The sequence below is a fragment of the Wyeomyia smithii genome, chromosome 2 (genome assembly GCF_029784165.1).
Source record: "Wyeomyia smithii strain HCP4-BCI-WySm-NY-G18 chromosome 2, ASM2978416v1, whole genome shotgun sequence".
In the NCBI taxonomy this organism is placed as follows: Eukaryota; Metazoa; Arthropoda; class Insecta; order Diptera; family Culicidae; genus Wyeomyia; species Wyeomyia smithii.
This window is the reverse complement of record NC_073695.1, coordinates 18,189,803-18,208,382: the sequence shown is the minus strand read 5'-3', so window position 1 is coordinate 18,208,382 and position 18,580 is coordinate 18,189,803. Positions and strand designations below refer to the sequence as shown.

The following is an 18,580-nucleotide window of genomic DNA, read 5'->3' as shown; positions in this document are numbered from 1 at the left end:
CTATTCAAAAACTTATGCCCAACTGAGTCAATTCGAACTAATCAGAAATAAAGCAGTTGTCCATGATAGATCTAAGCTAGTGAAATTGCACAAAGAACAAACTACTAACTTTAGATACCTCTTTGGAAGGAAATTACTATTTACAACTTTGTCAAAAACACTATACCAGTCAAACAAACCGTTTTGGCTGTAAAAAAGTTTTTAATCTCCAATAGAACACTCTATGGGGAATAAAAAATATTTTTACAATCACAACGGTTTGTTTGATTGACGTAGTGTCTTTAGGAAAGTTGTAGATGATAATTTTGTCCTTCCAGAAAAATATACCCTGTGAAAAAAAAATTGTTTCAAAAAAATTCTAACTTTATTTTTTCTAATTTCTCCATGTTTGGGTAATCTTTTGTAGTTTTTTGAAAAAAGGCAGATTTTTTACGTAAAATGGCATCTTCTGCCCATAGCATAGTCTATGCGAAGTTTCAACAAGATCAAAAATGAACCAATATTAAAAATATTAAAAAGAGGACATTTTTTTGTGAAACTCTGTATCTTTGTTACCAGAGACTGAGTTTACTTCTGCATCTCTAACGACTGTGACGGGAAAGAAAGTTCTTTGTCACCGTCGTAAGGGACGGATTTTTTTATACTTTTACCCTTTTCTTACGCTCCCAGCTGGTGTCGGGGTACGATGCTGGCCTAACAAGCCAGTCGTCGAGGGTTCGAGTCTCGGCTCGGGAGAGTCAGTAGGATCGTAGCGCTAGCCCCGCAATTGTCCTGTACACTTAACAGTTGGCTGCGAAGTCTGTGTACAATAAACAGAAGGTCGAGTTGCGATACGGAATGTAGCACCAAGGCTTTGCTTTTTTACCCTTTTCTTAACTGCTCTTCCTTACCGAGTCTCGTTAGTTACTCCTGTCAAGTATCGGTAATTTTTTTTTTCTCATCCCAAACTTACTTTTAAATAAATGCAAAACATTATAGAGCTGTAACACTTTATAAAAAAACTCCTTCTTTAAGGTCTCTGATGAAACTAAAAATAGGCCAAAACGGTCCAAAAATTGTCACGCTACTAAGCTCCTTCAAGTCCAACATTCTGCAGTCCAGACCCGTCGAGCTCGCAATTGATCAAAGTCGTTGTCATATCGTTGTACAGTGAAAAAACTGCTCATATCGGAACTTTCTCTTCACACACTCGCAACGCACCGGTGAAATGGTCGCTTGATGGTCGATCGCCCACGCAGAACAACTTGGCGAGAAAAATTCTTGAATGAAATTCTTGTGCGTCTTCTCCATAACTTTCCACCTTCCGCCGGGGTGATGAGTACGACGCACGATGGTGAACCGAGCTGCATACTCATGATGCCATGTTTTCCGCTTTTAAAAGGCAATCGTTTGCAACGCGCCAGTATTTAGTAGAAGTTTTCCTACTTGAATGTCGATTAGTATGGAACTGCAGTCGAGCTTCGAAATAATTTGATTCCATACTGGCGCAATAACATTCGTACCTCACGTCCGCATGTATGAGTTCAGTACAAGCCAGCCAGCCATCCCTGCTCCGATTGTGGGTGGCAAATTAAATAACTGAATGATGATTTCAATGACAATGGATCATTACAATGGTGAATTGCGTGCTGCTGCCGTCAGGAGCGTGGAGGACACTGAATAGGCTAGAGTTTATACCTTTCAGTAATAAAAATCCTATTATGAGATTTATGTATGACTTTCGTTTGTGATAGAAAAAAATAATGGGTTAAAATAACCATGACAATATTTTGGCTAAATTCCTTTCCGACAAACCGCTTCATACTCCCCCGTATATTCTTGACAGTCGGAGAAATGTAAGCAAACCTTTAAAACCAATCATGTCGTTTCGCAAAAGGATGAACTCTTGTAACTGCACGGGGGAAAAATTCGATTTCACACGATAGTAAGAAAGGCGTCAGCAACAGGCGAACTCCGCCAATATAATAATGAAATAAACGCTATTAGCGGCATCATTGCTTCACCACAGCCAACCGTAGATACGAGGGCTAAAGAATCTCTCCAATAGTCAACGACTTCAACAGAAGCTTCGTTCCGCATATGAGATGCGATTCAATTACCCTCTCGCGTCTTTTACCCTCGACTTCAAGCACGTTGCTGTCGGTTAATAAATACACAAAAGACGTCAAACTCTAATCAGGTTGTGTAAATTGGTTAAAACTGAACTTCCAGTTCAATATTATTTGATATAGATTCAAAACCGTAGTCCGAAGCAAAGGAGAATGGCCTAAGCATTAATCACCGCTAAAGGACATTACAGAACTTTTCCACCATTATTTAGTTTAGCGAAATTTCCCGCGTCACGGTATAATTATGCTGAACAATCATCACCCTGCTTCTTACTTTGCTCGTCCCACTCGTTATATTGACAGCAGCGCGAAGACGAGCGGTCCGGATCGACGGAAACAACGGATGGGAAGTTAATTGAATTTATTGAAATATCATTTACACCATTCCACTTGATGGCAAAATAAACTGCTGATGAAGGGGAAAAATGCGAGCAGAAAAAAAAATCTGAGAAAAAATTTGGCTTCCGTAGAAATCGTGTATGTACGCCGACCGACCGCGACCGGTAATGTTCATTATCACTGGCACGTTCCTCTTTTGCATACTGTTTAATAAGCAAATTAGACTTTTTTCCAATTCATCGTCCATCAGCTTTAGTTTATGCGAATTTGAGCGCTATTTGGTCTCGAGGAAAAAATAATAAATCATCAAATAGGGAGGATTTTTAATTGTTATAGGGTATCGAACGTCTTCGGCAGTGGTTCTCTGCAGCGATCTTATGCAAAGACCTGCTAAAGAAAATCACTGCCGGAGGCATTCGAAACCCTACCTAATACATAGTTTTACTCTTTCGTTTTCACTCATGTTTTGATAGAAAGGTTGAAGATTTATCTTGACTTTAAGTAGGAAATGCACATGGTCATTTAAACTTTTACGAGAAACGCTGGGTTTTCAACTATTTTTTGAACGCAATGAATCAAATGCAGATTGTAGCAATAGATGAAAAAAAAAATGCAGATTGTAGCCAAATTTAAATTATAAGCAATATTTTCATTTAATAGCATATACAAAGGATTTTCTAAACATAATCGTTCCAAAGTTTGCATGAAAACCAACCAATTACCGAAACATACACAAAACACCGTGTGAATTTCACTAAATCTAAATCCGTATGATTCTCAAAATCCACGTAAAAAATTACACTTTATGTTGATACAGTACTGTTTCGATTTTATCAACATTCGTCGTTTTTATCTCTACTCGCCGCATTCACGCTCGATTTTCTCAAGCTTTCTATTTCGACTTTAACAAATTTCTTCAAAAGAATTGTAAATTATAAACTATTGATATTTGTACAAAATATTTATACCAGTCACACACCAACGGATTTTTTTGCATTTCGAGATATTATATAGGTTTGAGAAACAATCAAAATAAGTTTACCCAGCAAACCAGAAGTCGTACAAGGATGTTTATTTTAAGTCGCTCAAATGTGCATGTCAAGTTTGAAATTACATAAAATGCAAAATTAAATTTGTTTATATCGTATAAAACTTAAATCCTATAAAACGCAGTATCAGGTTATATATGAAGCCATTTAACGTGTCATACAAAATTGTAAAATGCGTCAATTCTCTAAGTCGTATAGAATGCAACTTAAAGTTTCAATGGGGCCCTTTAAGAGAGCATGCGAAGTTATAAAAAATCGTAACCAATTTTTTCTTACAATGTACGTATATGGCCTCCAGATTTGTGCACATAGGCGCATTTCATGCATCTTATATGGTCATTTTTTACCAAATAAGGGTTCACTTAACAGAGTTGAGCGTGAGTTATATGAACCAATTTGTTTGCTGGGTACCCTCAACTGCAAAGCAATGTGATGTGATTTTCGCCGTGTCGAATTTAAGCTTCTGCTGCTGTAAAATTCCAGAAAACTGTAGTCTTCAATGACTGAAAACTAATATAAAATCACTATAAAAAGGAAAGGCATTAGTCAATGTCGACTATTATGAATATCTTTGATTGAAATATTGTGTTTTGAGCAGAATGATGAATGATTTTCTCAGGGTGAACATCTGGCCCGTAATGTAGCTCCAATTATAGAAATAGATCCACTGCCTATCTCTTTTATCCTACTGGCCGTTCTAACCAATGGTGCATTTTCTTTTTCTTTGTATTCTCCGACTTGCTGTGTAAATCTAGTATACACTCGCGAACGGGCTGCTTACATTCCTATTATCTTTTCTAGGCTTTTACTTACACCTCTATGCCCGTTTTTATACACTGTTTTTTAGTGATTTTTGGTTAACCAAAATTTCTTTTGCCTACTAAAATGTCCATAATATCGGATGTAACCGGTCAGATGAATTTCTTCAAAACAGAGCCATACTATTTTCAGAAATAACATTCAAGGATGTATATCTTTTCTTTTTCCTTGTTGTTACTCTTAATGAGATTATTTTTGTCATCGCTTCTTATGTTACAATAGCGTTAAATTCACGCAAAAACAATTAATGTTGCTTCTCAATTTGTTTATTGGGGAGCATTTCTTTCTTTGAATCTCTACGTCTCTTAAATTGCGTCTCGTAAATATTTACAAATAATACAAACAAATAATGCGCAACTTGGTTTCGTATATAAAGCGCTCCTATCCGATTTACAAACTCTTTTTTTTTCTCTCTTTCCCATCGATGTGCACATTCAAATCATCATCATTTCTGTTTTTTTTTTGTTTCTCATCATCCGCTGTTTCGTCTGTCTCGCGTATTGAGTCATACTTACAAAATAATTACTCTTCTCCTGGTATGCATTTGCCTGTATAAAGCTTTCCCCCTTCCGTCCGAAGAGGCGACCGCCATACTAGTGAAAGATAAGAAAGTTAGGTTAAAGAGCGGGGAAAACTACACATTTTCGTCTCATTAACCCGTGTCCGATCCTTTGACTCTTTTACCTGATTTATTCGTAAACACATTAATACAGCTTTAACCTATGCATCTCCTGAAAGATCACAGAAAGGAGATTATTGTTAGTAGAGAAGGGTACGTTAAATCAGGATTCACCTTGATAAGTGTTGCAGCCATGTGCGTGGTTTGTTCCAATAGAGCACAGAATTATTTAAGTTTCCTGATTTGCGACCGATTTAAACCAACAGACAATATAATGCTTTTGGGGCCACCAACAGGCAAATGTCAGTAAAATGTAAAATATCATACTACACCATGTGGATCCGATTTAAACCAGCTATTATTCTCTTTTTTTAAACCAAGCTGAACCGACCCCCTCCCCCTTTTTAATGCTTCAGACATTTCTTGAAAAAATCAATCCATAGTGCTCACTTTATGTTAGCTCTGCTTGGCCAGCACGTACGACCATACATAAAAGTCCAGAGGATTAGGATCCGAACAGCTGGGAGGCCATAAAATCTTTTCGAGGAAATCAGTTCAATTTTTCCTACACCACGCTTGAAAGATATCCGCCGCATGGGCCGCCGCGCCGTTCTGTTGAAAGACGTAGTGACCCTTCTCGTAGAAATCCCGAAGTGCCGGGACCACAATTTCTCCACAACCTCGGTCTTATAGTATGCGTGTGGCGTAGATTTTCACGTTTTTCTCGATAAACACTACTCAGAGCTTCCCACGCAGAGCCATATATAGCTACTCCGTTTTGCGTGGGGGCAGGGTGGCAGAGATTTTTTATGTAATTAAACGCAGAGAGAGCAGTTTAAAACTGTTATGGACTCGACAAAAAAATACCTGCGCGTCTAACGGAGTACCCGGGTACTCACAAATTAAAATTCTTATAACTTTTGCAATTTTCCTCCTATTTTGTTAATTTTAGCACCAAAAGATTCGGGAGCTCATCTATTTTCGAATAAGCGTTAGAGTCCGCTTTTCCGAGTAGGATATCAAAGCAAGGATATAAACTTTTTAATTTCTGTTTCTGTGACAGTGGCGAACCAGCCTTATTGCTAAAAACCTCCTTATAAAAGGAAAAACAGTGGTTCATAAAATCGTTGATATCGATTTTTTTATGCCAAGAGTCTTAAAAATGTGTGAAACGTCGAGTTCTTGGAAAAAATCGACTTTCTGGCGATTAGAAATTTTTGAGCAGGTGCCAATATAAAATATGGGGAAAACTTGACCTTCGACTTTTGTTTAACAGTAGGGCTAATGACTTTTTTCGAGAAGCCGCAACTTTGAGCCCTATTGCTAAACGAAATTCGAAAACACGATTTTCATTGGCTTTCTAATACACAGTTTACGGCTGGGTATTTGTACACGAGCTCAACATGAAGACCGCGATTGATTCGCAAAACTGTGTATCTTTCATTCAATTTCTCCAAATGTTCAAATGTCTTGAGTGTGCAACCATTTTCCCGGATTTCAAGAAAGTCTTTATAGAAGTACAAAACAAAAATGAAGCAGACCGCAGAAAAATTAGACTAGGACTATGACCGGCGTTCAAGCCATGTTATGTATGATGATGGACTTCTTGGAACACTGTAGTGGAACCCATACCAGCTTCTTTCCACGAAACGATTCGACCGATAACAAACAAATGATCAAACCAGCAAGAGAAGCAATGCAAGGTCGAGTGATGGAATACACCGATTCTATGATACTTATTCGAGCCGTTTACACAACGATCGAAAAACTAAAAACAGGGGAGGTTCTACTCTAAAGCAACAAATGCATTGAAGGAATTACAGCGTTAGAAATCCCGCTTCGAGAGTCGCCTCATTTAAAATCGATGTCTATCAACGATACTGAGAGATTCTATTCGCGAAAAAAACATTGAGAGAATGGAGCGGATCAACCGTCAGCCCCGGTTTCAAATTTTACGATTGGCAATGTTTACCATCAGACCGGGTAGAGTGTGGAGTGCCCAGTCCGAAGTCCGGTTAGACTACAATTTGTGTAGTCCGATTTTATTTCAGACCGAAACGGAGCAGAGTTGTCTGGACCAGGTAACGGATTGAATTATGCTTCCGAGGTGTGGAAAATTCCGGCCAAAATAAATTGAACTAAACATGAACATGAATCACAAGAAACACATTCATATTACAGGAAGTTAGAATACTGATTGAAAACTTTGGATACTGTCTGGAATCTGGAAAAACTATTCAAATTTTGAAGCAAAACTTGTTTTGCATTGTTTTGATATTATCAAACATATAAAACGGTTTTTTCATCAAGAAGACACTATTTAAAACTGATATTTCCACTCCCAGATTCTGGGTCGGACATCCGTAACGGAAGTATGCGGATCGTTAGGTTCAACTTCGACGAGAATTTGGCGGGTTTATCACAAGATTGAACAATTTATCCTTTTTGGCATATGAGCTCGACCGTTTTGATTGTTCGGACTTTTTGTGTGATAGAACGTTGCAGGTTAAGCTGGGTTCTGTTATCTCAGCTTCCTTTACGAACAAATCTGGTGTGCCGCAGGGCAGTAATCTCGGGCCGCTACTTTTCATAATTTTTTTCAACGACGCTGCTAGTGCCCTAGGAATAGGCTGCAGACTTGTTTATGCCGATGATTTAAAAATTTATCTGACGATTCGTAATATCGAAGATTGCTACCGTTTACAGTCGCTACTGGACTGCTTTGTGACGTGGTGTAAACTAAATGCCTTGACACTGAGCACAGCAAAATATGAAGTGATCACATTTCACCGGACTCAATCACCGATAATTTTTACGTACGCCATTGACGGGCATCAACTAAAAAGAGTCGATCACGTAAACGATCTTGGCGTTACCTTGAACCAAAGACTGACTTTTGAGAGTCACCGTACGGCGATAGTTTCTAAAGCCACTAGACAACTCGATTTAACGCAAAAATTGGACGTGATTTCAAGGACCCCCATTGCTTGAAAGCGTTATATTGCTCGTTAGTACGTCCCATACTAGAAAATGCAAGCGTGGTTTGGACCCCGTATCAGCTATCTTGGAATTTAAGATTGGAGCGTGTGCAGAGAAGATTTATCCGTTTGGCCTTAAGAGATTTACCCTGGCGTGATCCAGCTAATCTTCCTCCTTATTCGGATCGCTGTCGTTAGCTTGGACTTGATACGCTTGAACGTCGTCGCAAGATACAGCAGGCATTATTCGTTGCTAAAATTTTAAATGGCGAAATAGATTCTCCGAAATTGCTGTCTACAATTAATTTTCGAGCTTCACAACGCATGCTGAGGTCTACTTCAATGCTACAAAATCCGTTCCACCGTACGAACTACGGTTACATCGAGCCTGCTGCGTACATGATCAGAACTTTCACAAGTGTTGAACAAGTTTTCAACTTCGGCAAACCAGCGCACATTTTTAAGCAGAAAATTGCTAGGCTAAGTTCTTTTTAACTTTCAATTCATTAAGACAACTGTCAGATGATGTAAATTATTAAATAAATAAATAAATAAATTATTAAACGCGGTTCTTTAGATATTTTATGAACTACTAAAATGCAAGATGCAGTTGTGCTGAACAAACAAGAATTGACTGATTTGTTTTAAATTAAAAAAAAACTGGAGACTATTCAATAATGCTTATTGCTTATAATTCAGATTTTTCTTTTGGATTTTTACTTATTTTTTACCACATACATCAGAAAATTTCGTGGTGGGGTAATGCTGTGGAGGGCTTCGTTTCTTTTAAAGTTTACAGTTTTTCTTCAATAGTTCTTTTGTGATATTCACTTTCAACAAAAGAAGAGATGAGTCTGTTATTTTCCAAGTTTTCCAATTTTCATACAAACCGAAAGTAAGTAGATTATTTTTGAGTATGCTCTTTTGAATGTTTTAAATCTCTTAATTCAAGATTTTAATTTTATGATTTCATAATTAGATTGGTGGATCAACAGTAAAAACTCTGAATAAATTTTTTGTAAAACAGTTCAAAAAGCATTGACTTATACCCACAGTAAAATCAATTCTTCCATAGATTTTGATCCACTTTGCGAACAGTAAAATAGATAAAAGAGATTCCACATAGAGGCGTCTGTGTATGATTAAACATTACCAGAACTGCCGACACCATCATACCGGCGGCAATGGCAAATGGCAAACAAGACGATAATAAAGAGGCCACATTCCAGTCCGAATTCCAATCTCCCACTCCCGCCGGGAACAAAGTCGTATTTTGCGAGATACTATATTACTGGCTCTGGAGGAGAAGCTAGGACAACTTTGTCAGTTGAAAGCCTCGCGCCATTCATTGCTGCCGGCTGACGATAAACTCATTGTGACTGCGAGAGAATTCTGTTTTGTAATCGATAAAATCTGTCGTCTATTTTCAGCCGTGTCTGTGAATACGAATCGAAGATGATGCACTACAAGAAGGGTAAAAATGTCGAAGAAGAACTGTCCAAGGAGCAAATTCCTATCGAAGTATTGCCGGAGCAGTTTTTGTGGATGCACGTGAAAGGTGGCTCACGCATTTTTAACCTCGTGGATTATGCGAAAAAGGCACTGGAGGCAGGAGAGTATCGATCCATAGTTTGGAGTGGATCCGGTGGTGGTACCGGAAAGACCATCAGCTGCGCCGAAATTATGAAGAAGGACTTTGAGTTGCATCAGGTTACGCGGGTGTGTTATAGCAAGTAAGTGCCTTTGTTCGAAAATGTAATTATTTTATCAAAATATAATTAACGCGTTTTCAGGGTGGAAGAATATTGGGACCCCCAACAAGAGGGTCTGGAACAGATTGTAGCAACCAGAAAGATACCAAGCATTCACATTCTGTTGTCTCTGGATGCAATCGACCCGAAAACAGCAGGTTACCAACATTCGAAAACGCGAACCACATTCTGGATGGAAGGCAATTCCGAGTTCAGAAATGGAGAAAATCGCAAAAGTTCGAACTATTTTTCCGGTCCACAGTTAAAGAAAAGACCCAATAAGCATTATTCCGATAGTAAAAGTGCTGGAGAAAATAGCAATGGTAACATCAACAATAGGAACAAAAATAAAAACAAGGACAAATTTAGTAAACCAGGCAATGATGAGGCACGGACTAAGCAAAATAACCATCCAAGTGGGAGTGGCCTGCGAAACAGTAAAAAAGCTAATAATGATAAACACAGTTCCAAAGTAAATGTTCCCGAAAGTGATGCTTCGGCTAAAAGTACGTCCTCTGGGCAGTCCGAAATGGCATGACAAACAGTGTGAACATTGTATGCACGGAGAGGGACGTTATTACGTCCTTTGTTCCAACTGATATACACCGGTTATCTTAGAATGGATTTTCCAATGCTAGTAACGATAAAAAGAAATCCTAAAAAAAGGTAGGTCCTATCATGTGATTCTTTTACAATGCACCACCAGCGACGCGAAGTCAAATATGTAGTGTGATAATCAGTAAAAACACTGAGTCCCCCTGAGGTTATCAAGTAGGTAAGGTGTTTACGGTACAAACGAGTCTGGCTGCTGGGTCGCATCGATTTTGCCAGATAAAATTTTGTTTACACGTCACATCTTTCTCATTTCGGTTAACTGTTATAAACAACCGCTAATGAGCGGTAATTTTCCACATGTAAATTTCGATCAGACGCGTATTACTTTTAAAAGCAAGCAGAAATGAACTTTGTGAGATAATATATTAGTACCTATGTACGCTAGCTTTCCTGCAGAAAATAGTGTTGAGTATTTCATACGCCACAAACAATGCAAATAAAAATTCTGCGGATAATCTGGCCGTCATTTCGTGTGATAAGGCGGCATTTTTATAGTTACAGCACATGCATACGTTATGTATGTGGTTACAGTATTATTAGTATGGACGACTCATAACATTCTATTCCGCAAAAAAGGGCAACCAATTTAATCGACCAATTTTGATTTGGCCTAAACTTTGCATAGATGTTTCTATGGGCAGAAGATGCCATTTTGTACAACTTAAAATGACGTAGCTTCAAGATAGGTTTTGCACTATATAGGATTTGATTGCTGTTTTTATTTAAAAATATTGATCTAACCGACTGTGACTGTTTTTTATTGGTTGTAATTACATATTTTCAAAAGAATAATACAAATGATAATATCACTCTGATTACATTATTCGTTTTCAGATGTGAGTAAGCAAAAAGTATTTTTCAAATACATCACGATTGTTGAACAACATTTAAAAAAATGAAAATACATATATTTTAATATTTTTTTCTTCCTCGTTTTGAATCCTTGAGACTTGTAATAATAATCAGACCCTCCTCCTATCACTTTATCAGTTAGTAGATTGGCATACATACTAACTTTTTAAATAGATGATGAATGTTTTGGACTATTAACATTAATGGAGACTTCGGACATATCGATGAGTCATCAGTATTTGTGAGTTTTTAAAACATTTCTTATCGTTCTTCTCAAAAAAGAAAACCCATAGTTAACACTAACATTTTTTGAGCTAACAGTTGAACTTGACCTTTCTGGTTATTGGACACATAATTTGCAGTCTGTTAATATACAGGACAATTGTGAAGATAGTGCTACGATCCTATTGTTACTAATAGTCGGTCCCGGCCCGGGATTTAAACACACAATGATTGGTCAGCATTATACCTCGAGACCCCAAGTATGATGACAGTTATACAAGGTATGCCACATTTTTATCTATCCACGCACACAAACAAATCTCGTTATGAAAATTTTCGTTTTTTGTATGGAATTCGGAACATTTTCGGAAATTTCTCGTTTTGTGTTGTTTTATATTTGATTTTTTTAATTGGAGAGTGAATCTCCAGTTGAAACACACTAGAAATTGATATTAATTTAGATTTAGTGTGAAAAATTGCGACAATATGTCGAAATAAAATATAAAAAATGCTATATTTCTAATAGTTGGAGCATAATCTTAGTCATTGTCATAGCTCATGACTTTTGTTACTGTATGAAACATAAGCGACTCAATTTAGAAGCGCTATTAGACTACAATAAAAAAACGAAAAGTGCAAAAAGGTTACCGGCAAATTGATGAAAAATAGCATATTTTACCTAAACCGCAGCAAGTTTATGTATTCCCCACAAATAAAACATGTTTCAACATCATTTCTATAACTTTTCAGGAAAGTATGTTTTATAAGTTTAGTTTAAAATGCAAAATCATTTCAAATTTCATACAAAATTGGAAAAAGTTCATAACGATCACTAATACTAATGCATCGACGTAAATAACATACCTTGTAGAACTGTCATCATACTTGGCTCGAGACCAGCTTAGAGGTTCATCTCACAACTAGCTTCCAACACCCGCCGCAGGACACAATGGCGCTGCTATCGCAAAAATGTGTTAAAAGAACACCCAATCATGCCAATTGATGCAATCGATCGGTGGATAATGGAAAAGTTGATGGTATTCTGTTTGACCTCTGCTAGGTATTTCTCAGTATTTACTATTTAGCATCAACAAGTCGTTCAGCCTGAATAGACCTATACGATGTGCAGATTTGTTTGCCTGAGCGAGCTAATATTTTTCAGATCTCGAGTAGACTTTTTTGAAGTATTTTAGCAGAGTCCGAAACCGGTCGTCCGCTAGTACTACTCTTAAACTAGAACCTATTTCAGGGTGGCTGGAATATTCACAAAATTAAATTCCCTGGTTTTCCCTGAAACATAACATTAATTTCCCTGAAATTTTTCAGCATTCAGCACAAAAAAAGTGCAACGTAGATAAACGCAACTCTGAAATTCCTGTGAAAAATTATTGATCGGATATGAAACTAAACAGTAGATGTCCCGCATTAGCCTTTTATGCTGAAAAAATCCGTTTTTGGGTTAAAGAGCCGTTTACCAAAGAATCACGTTTCGGTTAATAAACTTTCCCTGATTTTTTCAGTTTTCCCTGATATTCCCTGATTGAAAAATGAATTTCCTGATTTTCGCCACCCTGTCCTTAGATTCTTATCAATTCAGAAGTGGAGTTCGCTTATACAATTAAAATCGGTTAATAGATACAAAATAACAAATCTAAAACTATCGAATGATTCTTTATCAATTCATAGACAAAGTTATAATGCATAATAGCTTTTAGTGAAGCATGAAATCTCTTTTTAACATGTTTTACGTATCGGTGTCATCACTAATTTATACAAAAGTGGTGAACATTGGTACCGTAGCATGCAGAAAGTTTTAAGGGTGTGCCCAAACATATCAAACATATTTTGTTCTCAACCATATAATAATGAAGCAGAAAACTTGCTATCACAATGTTTTTTTCTTTATTTCATCATTCATATCCCCATTAATAATCCTTCTCGAATTCCTGTAACCGCTCACTGTATCCATCAATCTCGGTCACTAAACTCTTAGTCAAATTGCTCGGCGTTACTTCCCGACCTAAGAAGTTTGAAACTAGTAACCGACTCGGGACGCCACCACCGTACGACAGGCACCCTCGACGGTACTTTTCCCCCTGTGTTCGACAAAGCGGATCTTTCTCGAAGTAGGTCTGCCAAATCCAAGAGGCTATCGCCCGGGAGATCAAATACGAGTAATATTTTGCTCCGTAGCCGACAAGATGGCTGAATCGCAGTTGCCAGGCAGTGTTTTCAACGTACGGCAAACCGTAAAATTGTTCCTGTACTGTCCGTAATGTTTCGGTAGTATTTTCGCGATGTTGGCTCGGATCACCGTGATAGACCTGATCCAAGGCAGAGTAGAACACCTGCAATTGTGTTTCGCTAGCAGAGAAGAGATGCTTCGATGCACACAAGCGCTGCAACATGTCCTCCGGCATGGGCTCCTGAGTTTGAAAGTGCTTAGTAAATGTTCGCAGCACTCGTGGATCGCTTGCAAAGTATTCCATTAGAACTGATGGTACTTCAGCGAAATCTGTGCTGCACCGTGTTCCGGTTACATGTTGATACTCGGTTCGTGCCAGCATCGAATGCATTGCGTGTCCCATTTCATGGAATAAGTTGTCCACCATAGACGGCGTCAGTAACGTCGGTCCAGACCAACGAGGTTGTGGAAGGTTCAGCATCACTACCACAATCGGATTCTGGTAACTGTCGTCTGGCATAACCTTTCCTCCCTGGATAGTAAAATGGCAGTCTTGGTTAGGCTTTCCTTGACGCTCAAATAGATCGCAATAGATGTAACCTAGAAGGCCTTCGGATTCATGCTTCACGGCCAGTTTATATATATCGTGAGACCAGCTCTCACCAGGTTCCATTTCTGTCACCTCCAAACTAATGCCATACAGACTATTCATCAACAGATTGAGACCTTCCATGCAAGCTCCAAGACTAAAGTAAGGTGAAAACTCCGAAGCGGATGTTTGCAGACAGCGTTTCTTCAACGTTGAAGTAAAATAGGGTGTATCCCATGTCGCTAGTGGAGCTACGAAACTGCTTTCAGCATTTTTCATTCGCTGCATCAGGGAAAAATCCCGCTCCGCTCGTGGTCTCAATTCGTCGTTCAAGGTACACAGAAACTCATTCACCATTTCCGGGGTTTCCACTGTGCTTGCCTTCAATGCTCGGTGAGCATAGGTTTGAAAGCCACAAACAGAGGCCAGCTCATGACGTGCTTGCAACAGCTCCGCAAGCAACTTCTCCTGTTCTTGATCCGGATAGAGAAAAAGTCTGTAAGCAGCCTCACGTGCCATATTGTTGGACGAATCAGCATATAATCCGGATACCAAAATGTTATCTCCATCGGTCGAGAAAAACGGTCTTATCGCCTCAGGGAGAACGCTCTTTCTGATAGTCCGCGGATGAACAGCCCCGGCCATAAAGCGTTGCCCAAGCTGTAAAATACAATCATTCAAGTAGACCACCTTTTTCCGAGCTGTTTCCTGTAAATGAATACCACATTGTTCGAAATCGAAAAGAAACAGCTCTGCTACATGCTTATCAACATCCGTTGTCCGGACCAGATCACTTCCTTCAACCACCTGTTTCAACGCTTTGTACAGCGGCTTGTGGGTGTTGAGCTTTTCTACTATTCCACTGATAGAGATGCATGCAGTCTCCGCCGCGTTGCTATAGTTTGCCTGCGGATGCGCCAGACGAATAAACTCCGACAAATCTGCCACTTTGCACAGCGTATCGGACAGTTCATCGAATATAGTGACCATTTTACGCGTCCGTCCCGCTGAGGTGGCTTCCTCTATCAAATCTTCCGTCTTGAATATGGCCTTTTCTTTGAGGGCATAAAAGCCTTCAAACGATGTTAGTTCCGGAATATTGAAGAGACCCTAAAACAAAACGCGACGTATAAAATAGACTATATGAATACGCTCCACAGATTCGCGGATAAGTTCAAAGTTGGGAGAGTTCAAGACCGAATTTTTGCTTGTGTAATTTTGCTTATCACTTACCACTTCATTTTTGGTGAAGTTAATCCGCTTTTCGGGTCGAGTGTTGAATGCCGTGGTCAGGGGGGACCAGGTGCTAACTAGTTTCCGGTACTGTTGTTTCTTGTGTAGCTGGACTACTCGATTAACCCCGGAAAGCATTTTGAATTGCCTATCACGCTACTTTTGATTATTTTTTATCGTATTTTCTACGAACAAAACGAGCAATCCGTCCGAACGCGAACAGTGTGATGAAAAATTATCATACATAAGCATAAAGCTGACAGATACCCTTCAGTGACACCAGCGCTAACTACCGTCAACTGCACTGAACAGCAATGTCAAACCCGTAACTGTCACTGCAGGGCAGACGAAAAGATTTTCAATCATGAAGATGGCTGACGGTTCCACAATCCTGAGACGAAACAGACCCGGAACCAAAGCTAAGGTAGGTAAAAACAAGCAGTATAAAGCGGTGCAACTGCCAGCCCGATCGATACCGTTTTCGGGGAACTTGAATGCCTGGAGGGGCGTACCGTTTCCGGGCTAAAAATTGAAGTGTAAAAGTGCTGTGTGTGAAAGTGAAGGAAAGTCGATGACAATCGATTCACTCGTTTTGCTTTCACACTGGAAGCGTAGGAGATTGCGGAGCGCAGTTGGTACGTCCTTATCAGAGTGCAGTTTTAACGGTGTGAGAGACTGAAAAACAAATAATTTTTGTGCTCAAAGTTTGTGATTATCAAAACATCATGTGTACACATTCAATTTGTAATTTATAGAAAATTAACGAACAACTCCTGTACAGGATTTTTCTAGTTGGCCCGATGAACCGTTCGAGGAAATGGACAGCACCCTCGCGGTGCAGCAGTATATCCAACAGATGATCAAAAAGGATCCCTCGAACGTGGAACAGATATTGACCATGCCGGATGGGCAGGATGAAGGTGTTTGGAAGTACGAACATCTTAGGTAAGGCAAACCGGAGCACCTGCTAGAAATAGTAACTTAACATTTTCGTTTGCAAATGATTTTTTAGACAATTTTGTATGGAATTGAATGGACTGGCGGTGAGATTGCAGACACAGTGCTTTCCCGCGACGTGCACTCAAATGACGGCTACCGAGCAGTGGATATTTCTCTGTGCGGCACACAAAACACCAAAAGAGTGCCCGGCAATAGATTATACGCGCCACACACTGGACGGGGCCGCATGCCTTCTGAATAGCAATAAATATTTTCCTAGCAGGTGAGTCAGTTGTGGATATTTAATTGTGAAACTTTTGATTAAATTTACAATGTTTCATTATCACAGGGTATCAATCAAGGAATCGTCGGTGTCAAAACTTGGCTCAGTATGCCGACGCGTGTATCGGATCTTCTCGCACGCTTATTATCATCATCGGCGAATATTTAATGAGTTTGAGGAAGAAACTTATCTATGTCTACGGTTTACGCATTTCGTCACCAAATATTCGCTGATGTCGAAGGAAAATCTGATTGTACCGATTCCCGAGTGTGAGTTGACGCCCGGGGAAAGTGAAGCTTAAAGTATGCCAACTGTTTGTTATCAAGTCATGACTGTTACTTGCAAGCTCTGCGACATTATGAATCCGACTCGTAAATTTAAAAGTGACAAAGTGCTAACCGCTTGTTAATTTTCCATTCTCGTACGACAAAAAAAAAACAAATGTACTTCGTAAATTATTCCGGTTTAGCGGACAGTAAATCGGTTTTCATAATCATCATTTAACATTTTCCAGCCGGCGAATCTAATACTTTTACTTTTATGTGCTGCATTATCAACCAATTCTTAGTTTCATTTAGATTATAACTTTCCCATTTCGTTGTGTATATTTGGAAAAAATTGTAATCAAAGATATTATAATACAATTATAAACATCAATAAAAAGTCACCTTAATAGGCATAACTAAACAAGTCATTCAGAACATAAACTATTGGTATCGAAAAAAATTTAGGTTTAAAGATATTTCCAAACTGAACCTGTAAACTATATCGAATAACGGAAAAAATACAAACAATAACTAAATTATAAGAAGGTTACTCACCAAAAAAAGTAACCAAAAACTCTAAATCGAACCCTCCATTGAATTCCAAATTTTGTCAAATTTCCTTTGGATCAAAACAATGTTTTTCACATCAATCTGTATAGGTTTGATCAAAACAATGTTTTTCACATCAATCTGTATAGGTTTGTGAGCAAAGGCGCGGTCTGTTTGATTTTGTTTGTATATACAAGGGACTTTGTAACAAATCATTCAAGTAACACTGTATGATAAGTAAAACAATCTCTGGCTGAGAAGGAGAAAAAATCAAGCATAATGGATGCTAACATTAAACAAATGTTCATAGCGTTAGATCAACGGAGCAAATCTTATTTGAGCAACGTGAGCCGAAACATGTGTCAGTTTTTTACAGTTCTCGTGACTAGAATATGACAAACTAAGTAGAATTAAACACAGTTGTTTGCAGCGCACTAACAGACGTAATAAAAAGTCGCAGTACATAAATAATAGTGAAAATGAACACAAGAGAGCAACAACAGCGCGAAAATGACCATCTCTGGAAACTGACAACACAAAGTGTCGACGGAATCACTCGAGAAAGGTTTACATCTGCAAGGAAAACATGTAATCTAGCAATGGAGACGAAGTCAAATAAAAATCATGAGTATTATGATATATAACATAACGGTGTTTACAGTTCCATTCATTCCCGTATAAGATGTTTAAAGTAGCTGTGGCAGAGAGTGAACATGGAGGTTGTCACCAGGCGAAATCAGGATGGTTTTTTATGTTACGTTTTAATTTACGTAGAGGTATCAGTAGCGAACGGTCTTCCTATCCCTAGTGGCGGTTTACCAATGTAAAAAATACGGTATTCCTTGAGGATTTTAACATCATTTCGTCTATATTTATGTTCGAGTCGGTATCGAATAAAATGTGGCAAATGTTAAAAGTACCATAAATAATAGGGGTTTTTACACAAAGCTAATATACAAAGACGAACTACTCTACATGAATCCTTCTAATATTCAATGAAAAAAAAAACATTTTGTAACTCCGTATGCAGTAATTTATATGATCTTTTACGTAGAAAGGACATTTTATTGAAAAAAAAAAACTATGGAACTTTTTTCGCTTGCGAAATATTGTATTTTTCCGGATTGATGAAAATATTATACAGTTAATTCATATACTAGTTTTGATTTTAAATATACGGTTCA

General features: G+C 38.4%; 3 protein-coding genes across 4 annotated transcripts in view; 2 read left to right on the top strand and 1 right to left on the bottom strand.

Annotated features, from left to right (window-relative positions):
- LOC129723622 (ribonuclease P protein subunit p25-like protein) overlaps positions 1 to 10,283 on the top strand; it is a 59,194-nt gene extending 48,911 nt beyond the window's left edge. For both annotated transcript variants that reach the window (XM_055677959.1, XM_055677958.1), the window contains 2 exons: positions 9,343 to 9,645; positions 9,706 to 10,283. In XM_055677959.1, the coding sequence (XP_055533934.1) occupies positions 9,368 to 9,645; positions 9,706 to 10,201 (774 nt within the window). In that variant the 5' untranslated portion in view covers positions 9,343 to 9,367 and the 3' untranslated portion in view covers positions 10,202 to 10,283. The remainder of the gene's footprint in view (positions 1 to 9,342; positions 9,646 to 9,705) is intronic.
- Positions 10,284 to 13,231: 2,948 nt separating this feature from the next.
- Positions 13,232 to 15,616, bottom strand: LOC129723671 (mitochondrial intermediate peptidase). Its single transcript, XM_055678021.1, has 2 exons — positions 15,360 to 15,616; positions 13,232 to 15,236 (listed from the first exon to the last, which is right to left on the bottom strand). Exons 1-2 carry the CDS (start codon positions 15,495 to 15,497, stop codon positions 13,278 to 13,280), a joined length of 2,097 nt encoding a protein of 698 aa, XP_055533996.1. The 5' UTR covers positions 15,498 to 15,616; the 3' UTR covers positions 13,232 to 13,277.
- A 32-nt stretch (positions 15,617 to 15,648) lies between these two features.
- Positions 15,649 to 17,349, top strand: LOC129723672 (MOB kinase activator-like 4). Its single transcript, XM_055678022.1, has 4 exons — positions 15,649 to 15,783; positions 16,141 to 16,304; positions 16,372 to 16,581; positions 16,648 to 17,349. The coding sequence occupies exons 1-4, from the start codon at positions 15,724 to 15,726 to the stop codon at positions 16,880 to 16,882; spliced, it is 669 nt and encodes a 222-aa protein (XP_055533997.1). The 5' UTR covers positions 15,649 to 15,723; the 3' UTR covers positions 16,883 to 17,349.
- The last annotated feature ends 1,231 nt before the right edge of the window (positions 17,350 to 18,580 follow it).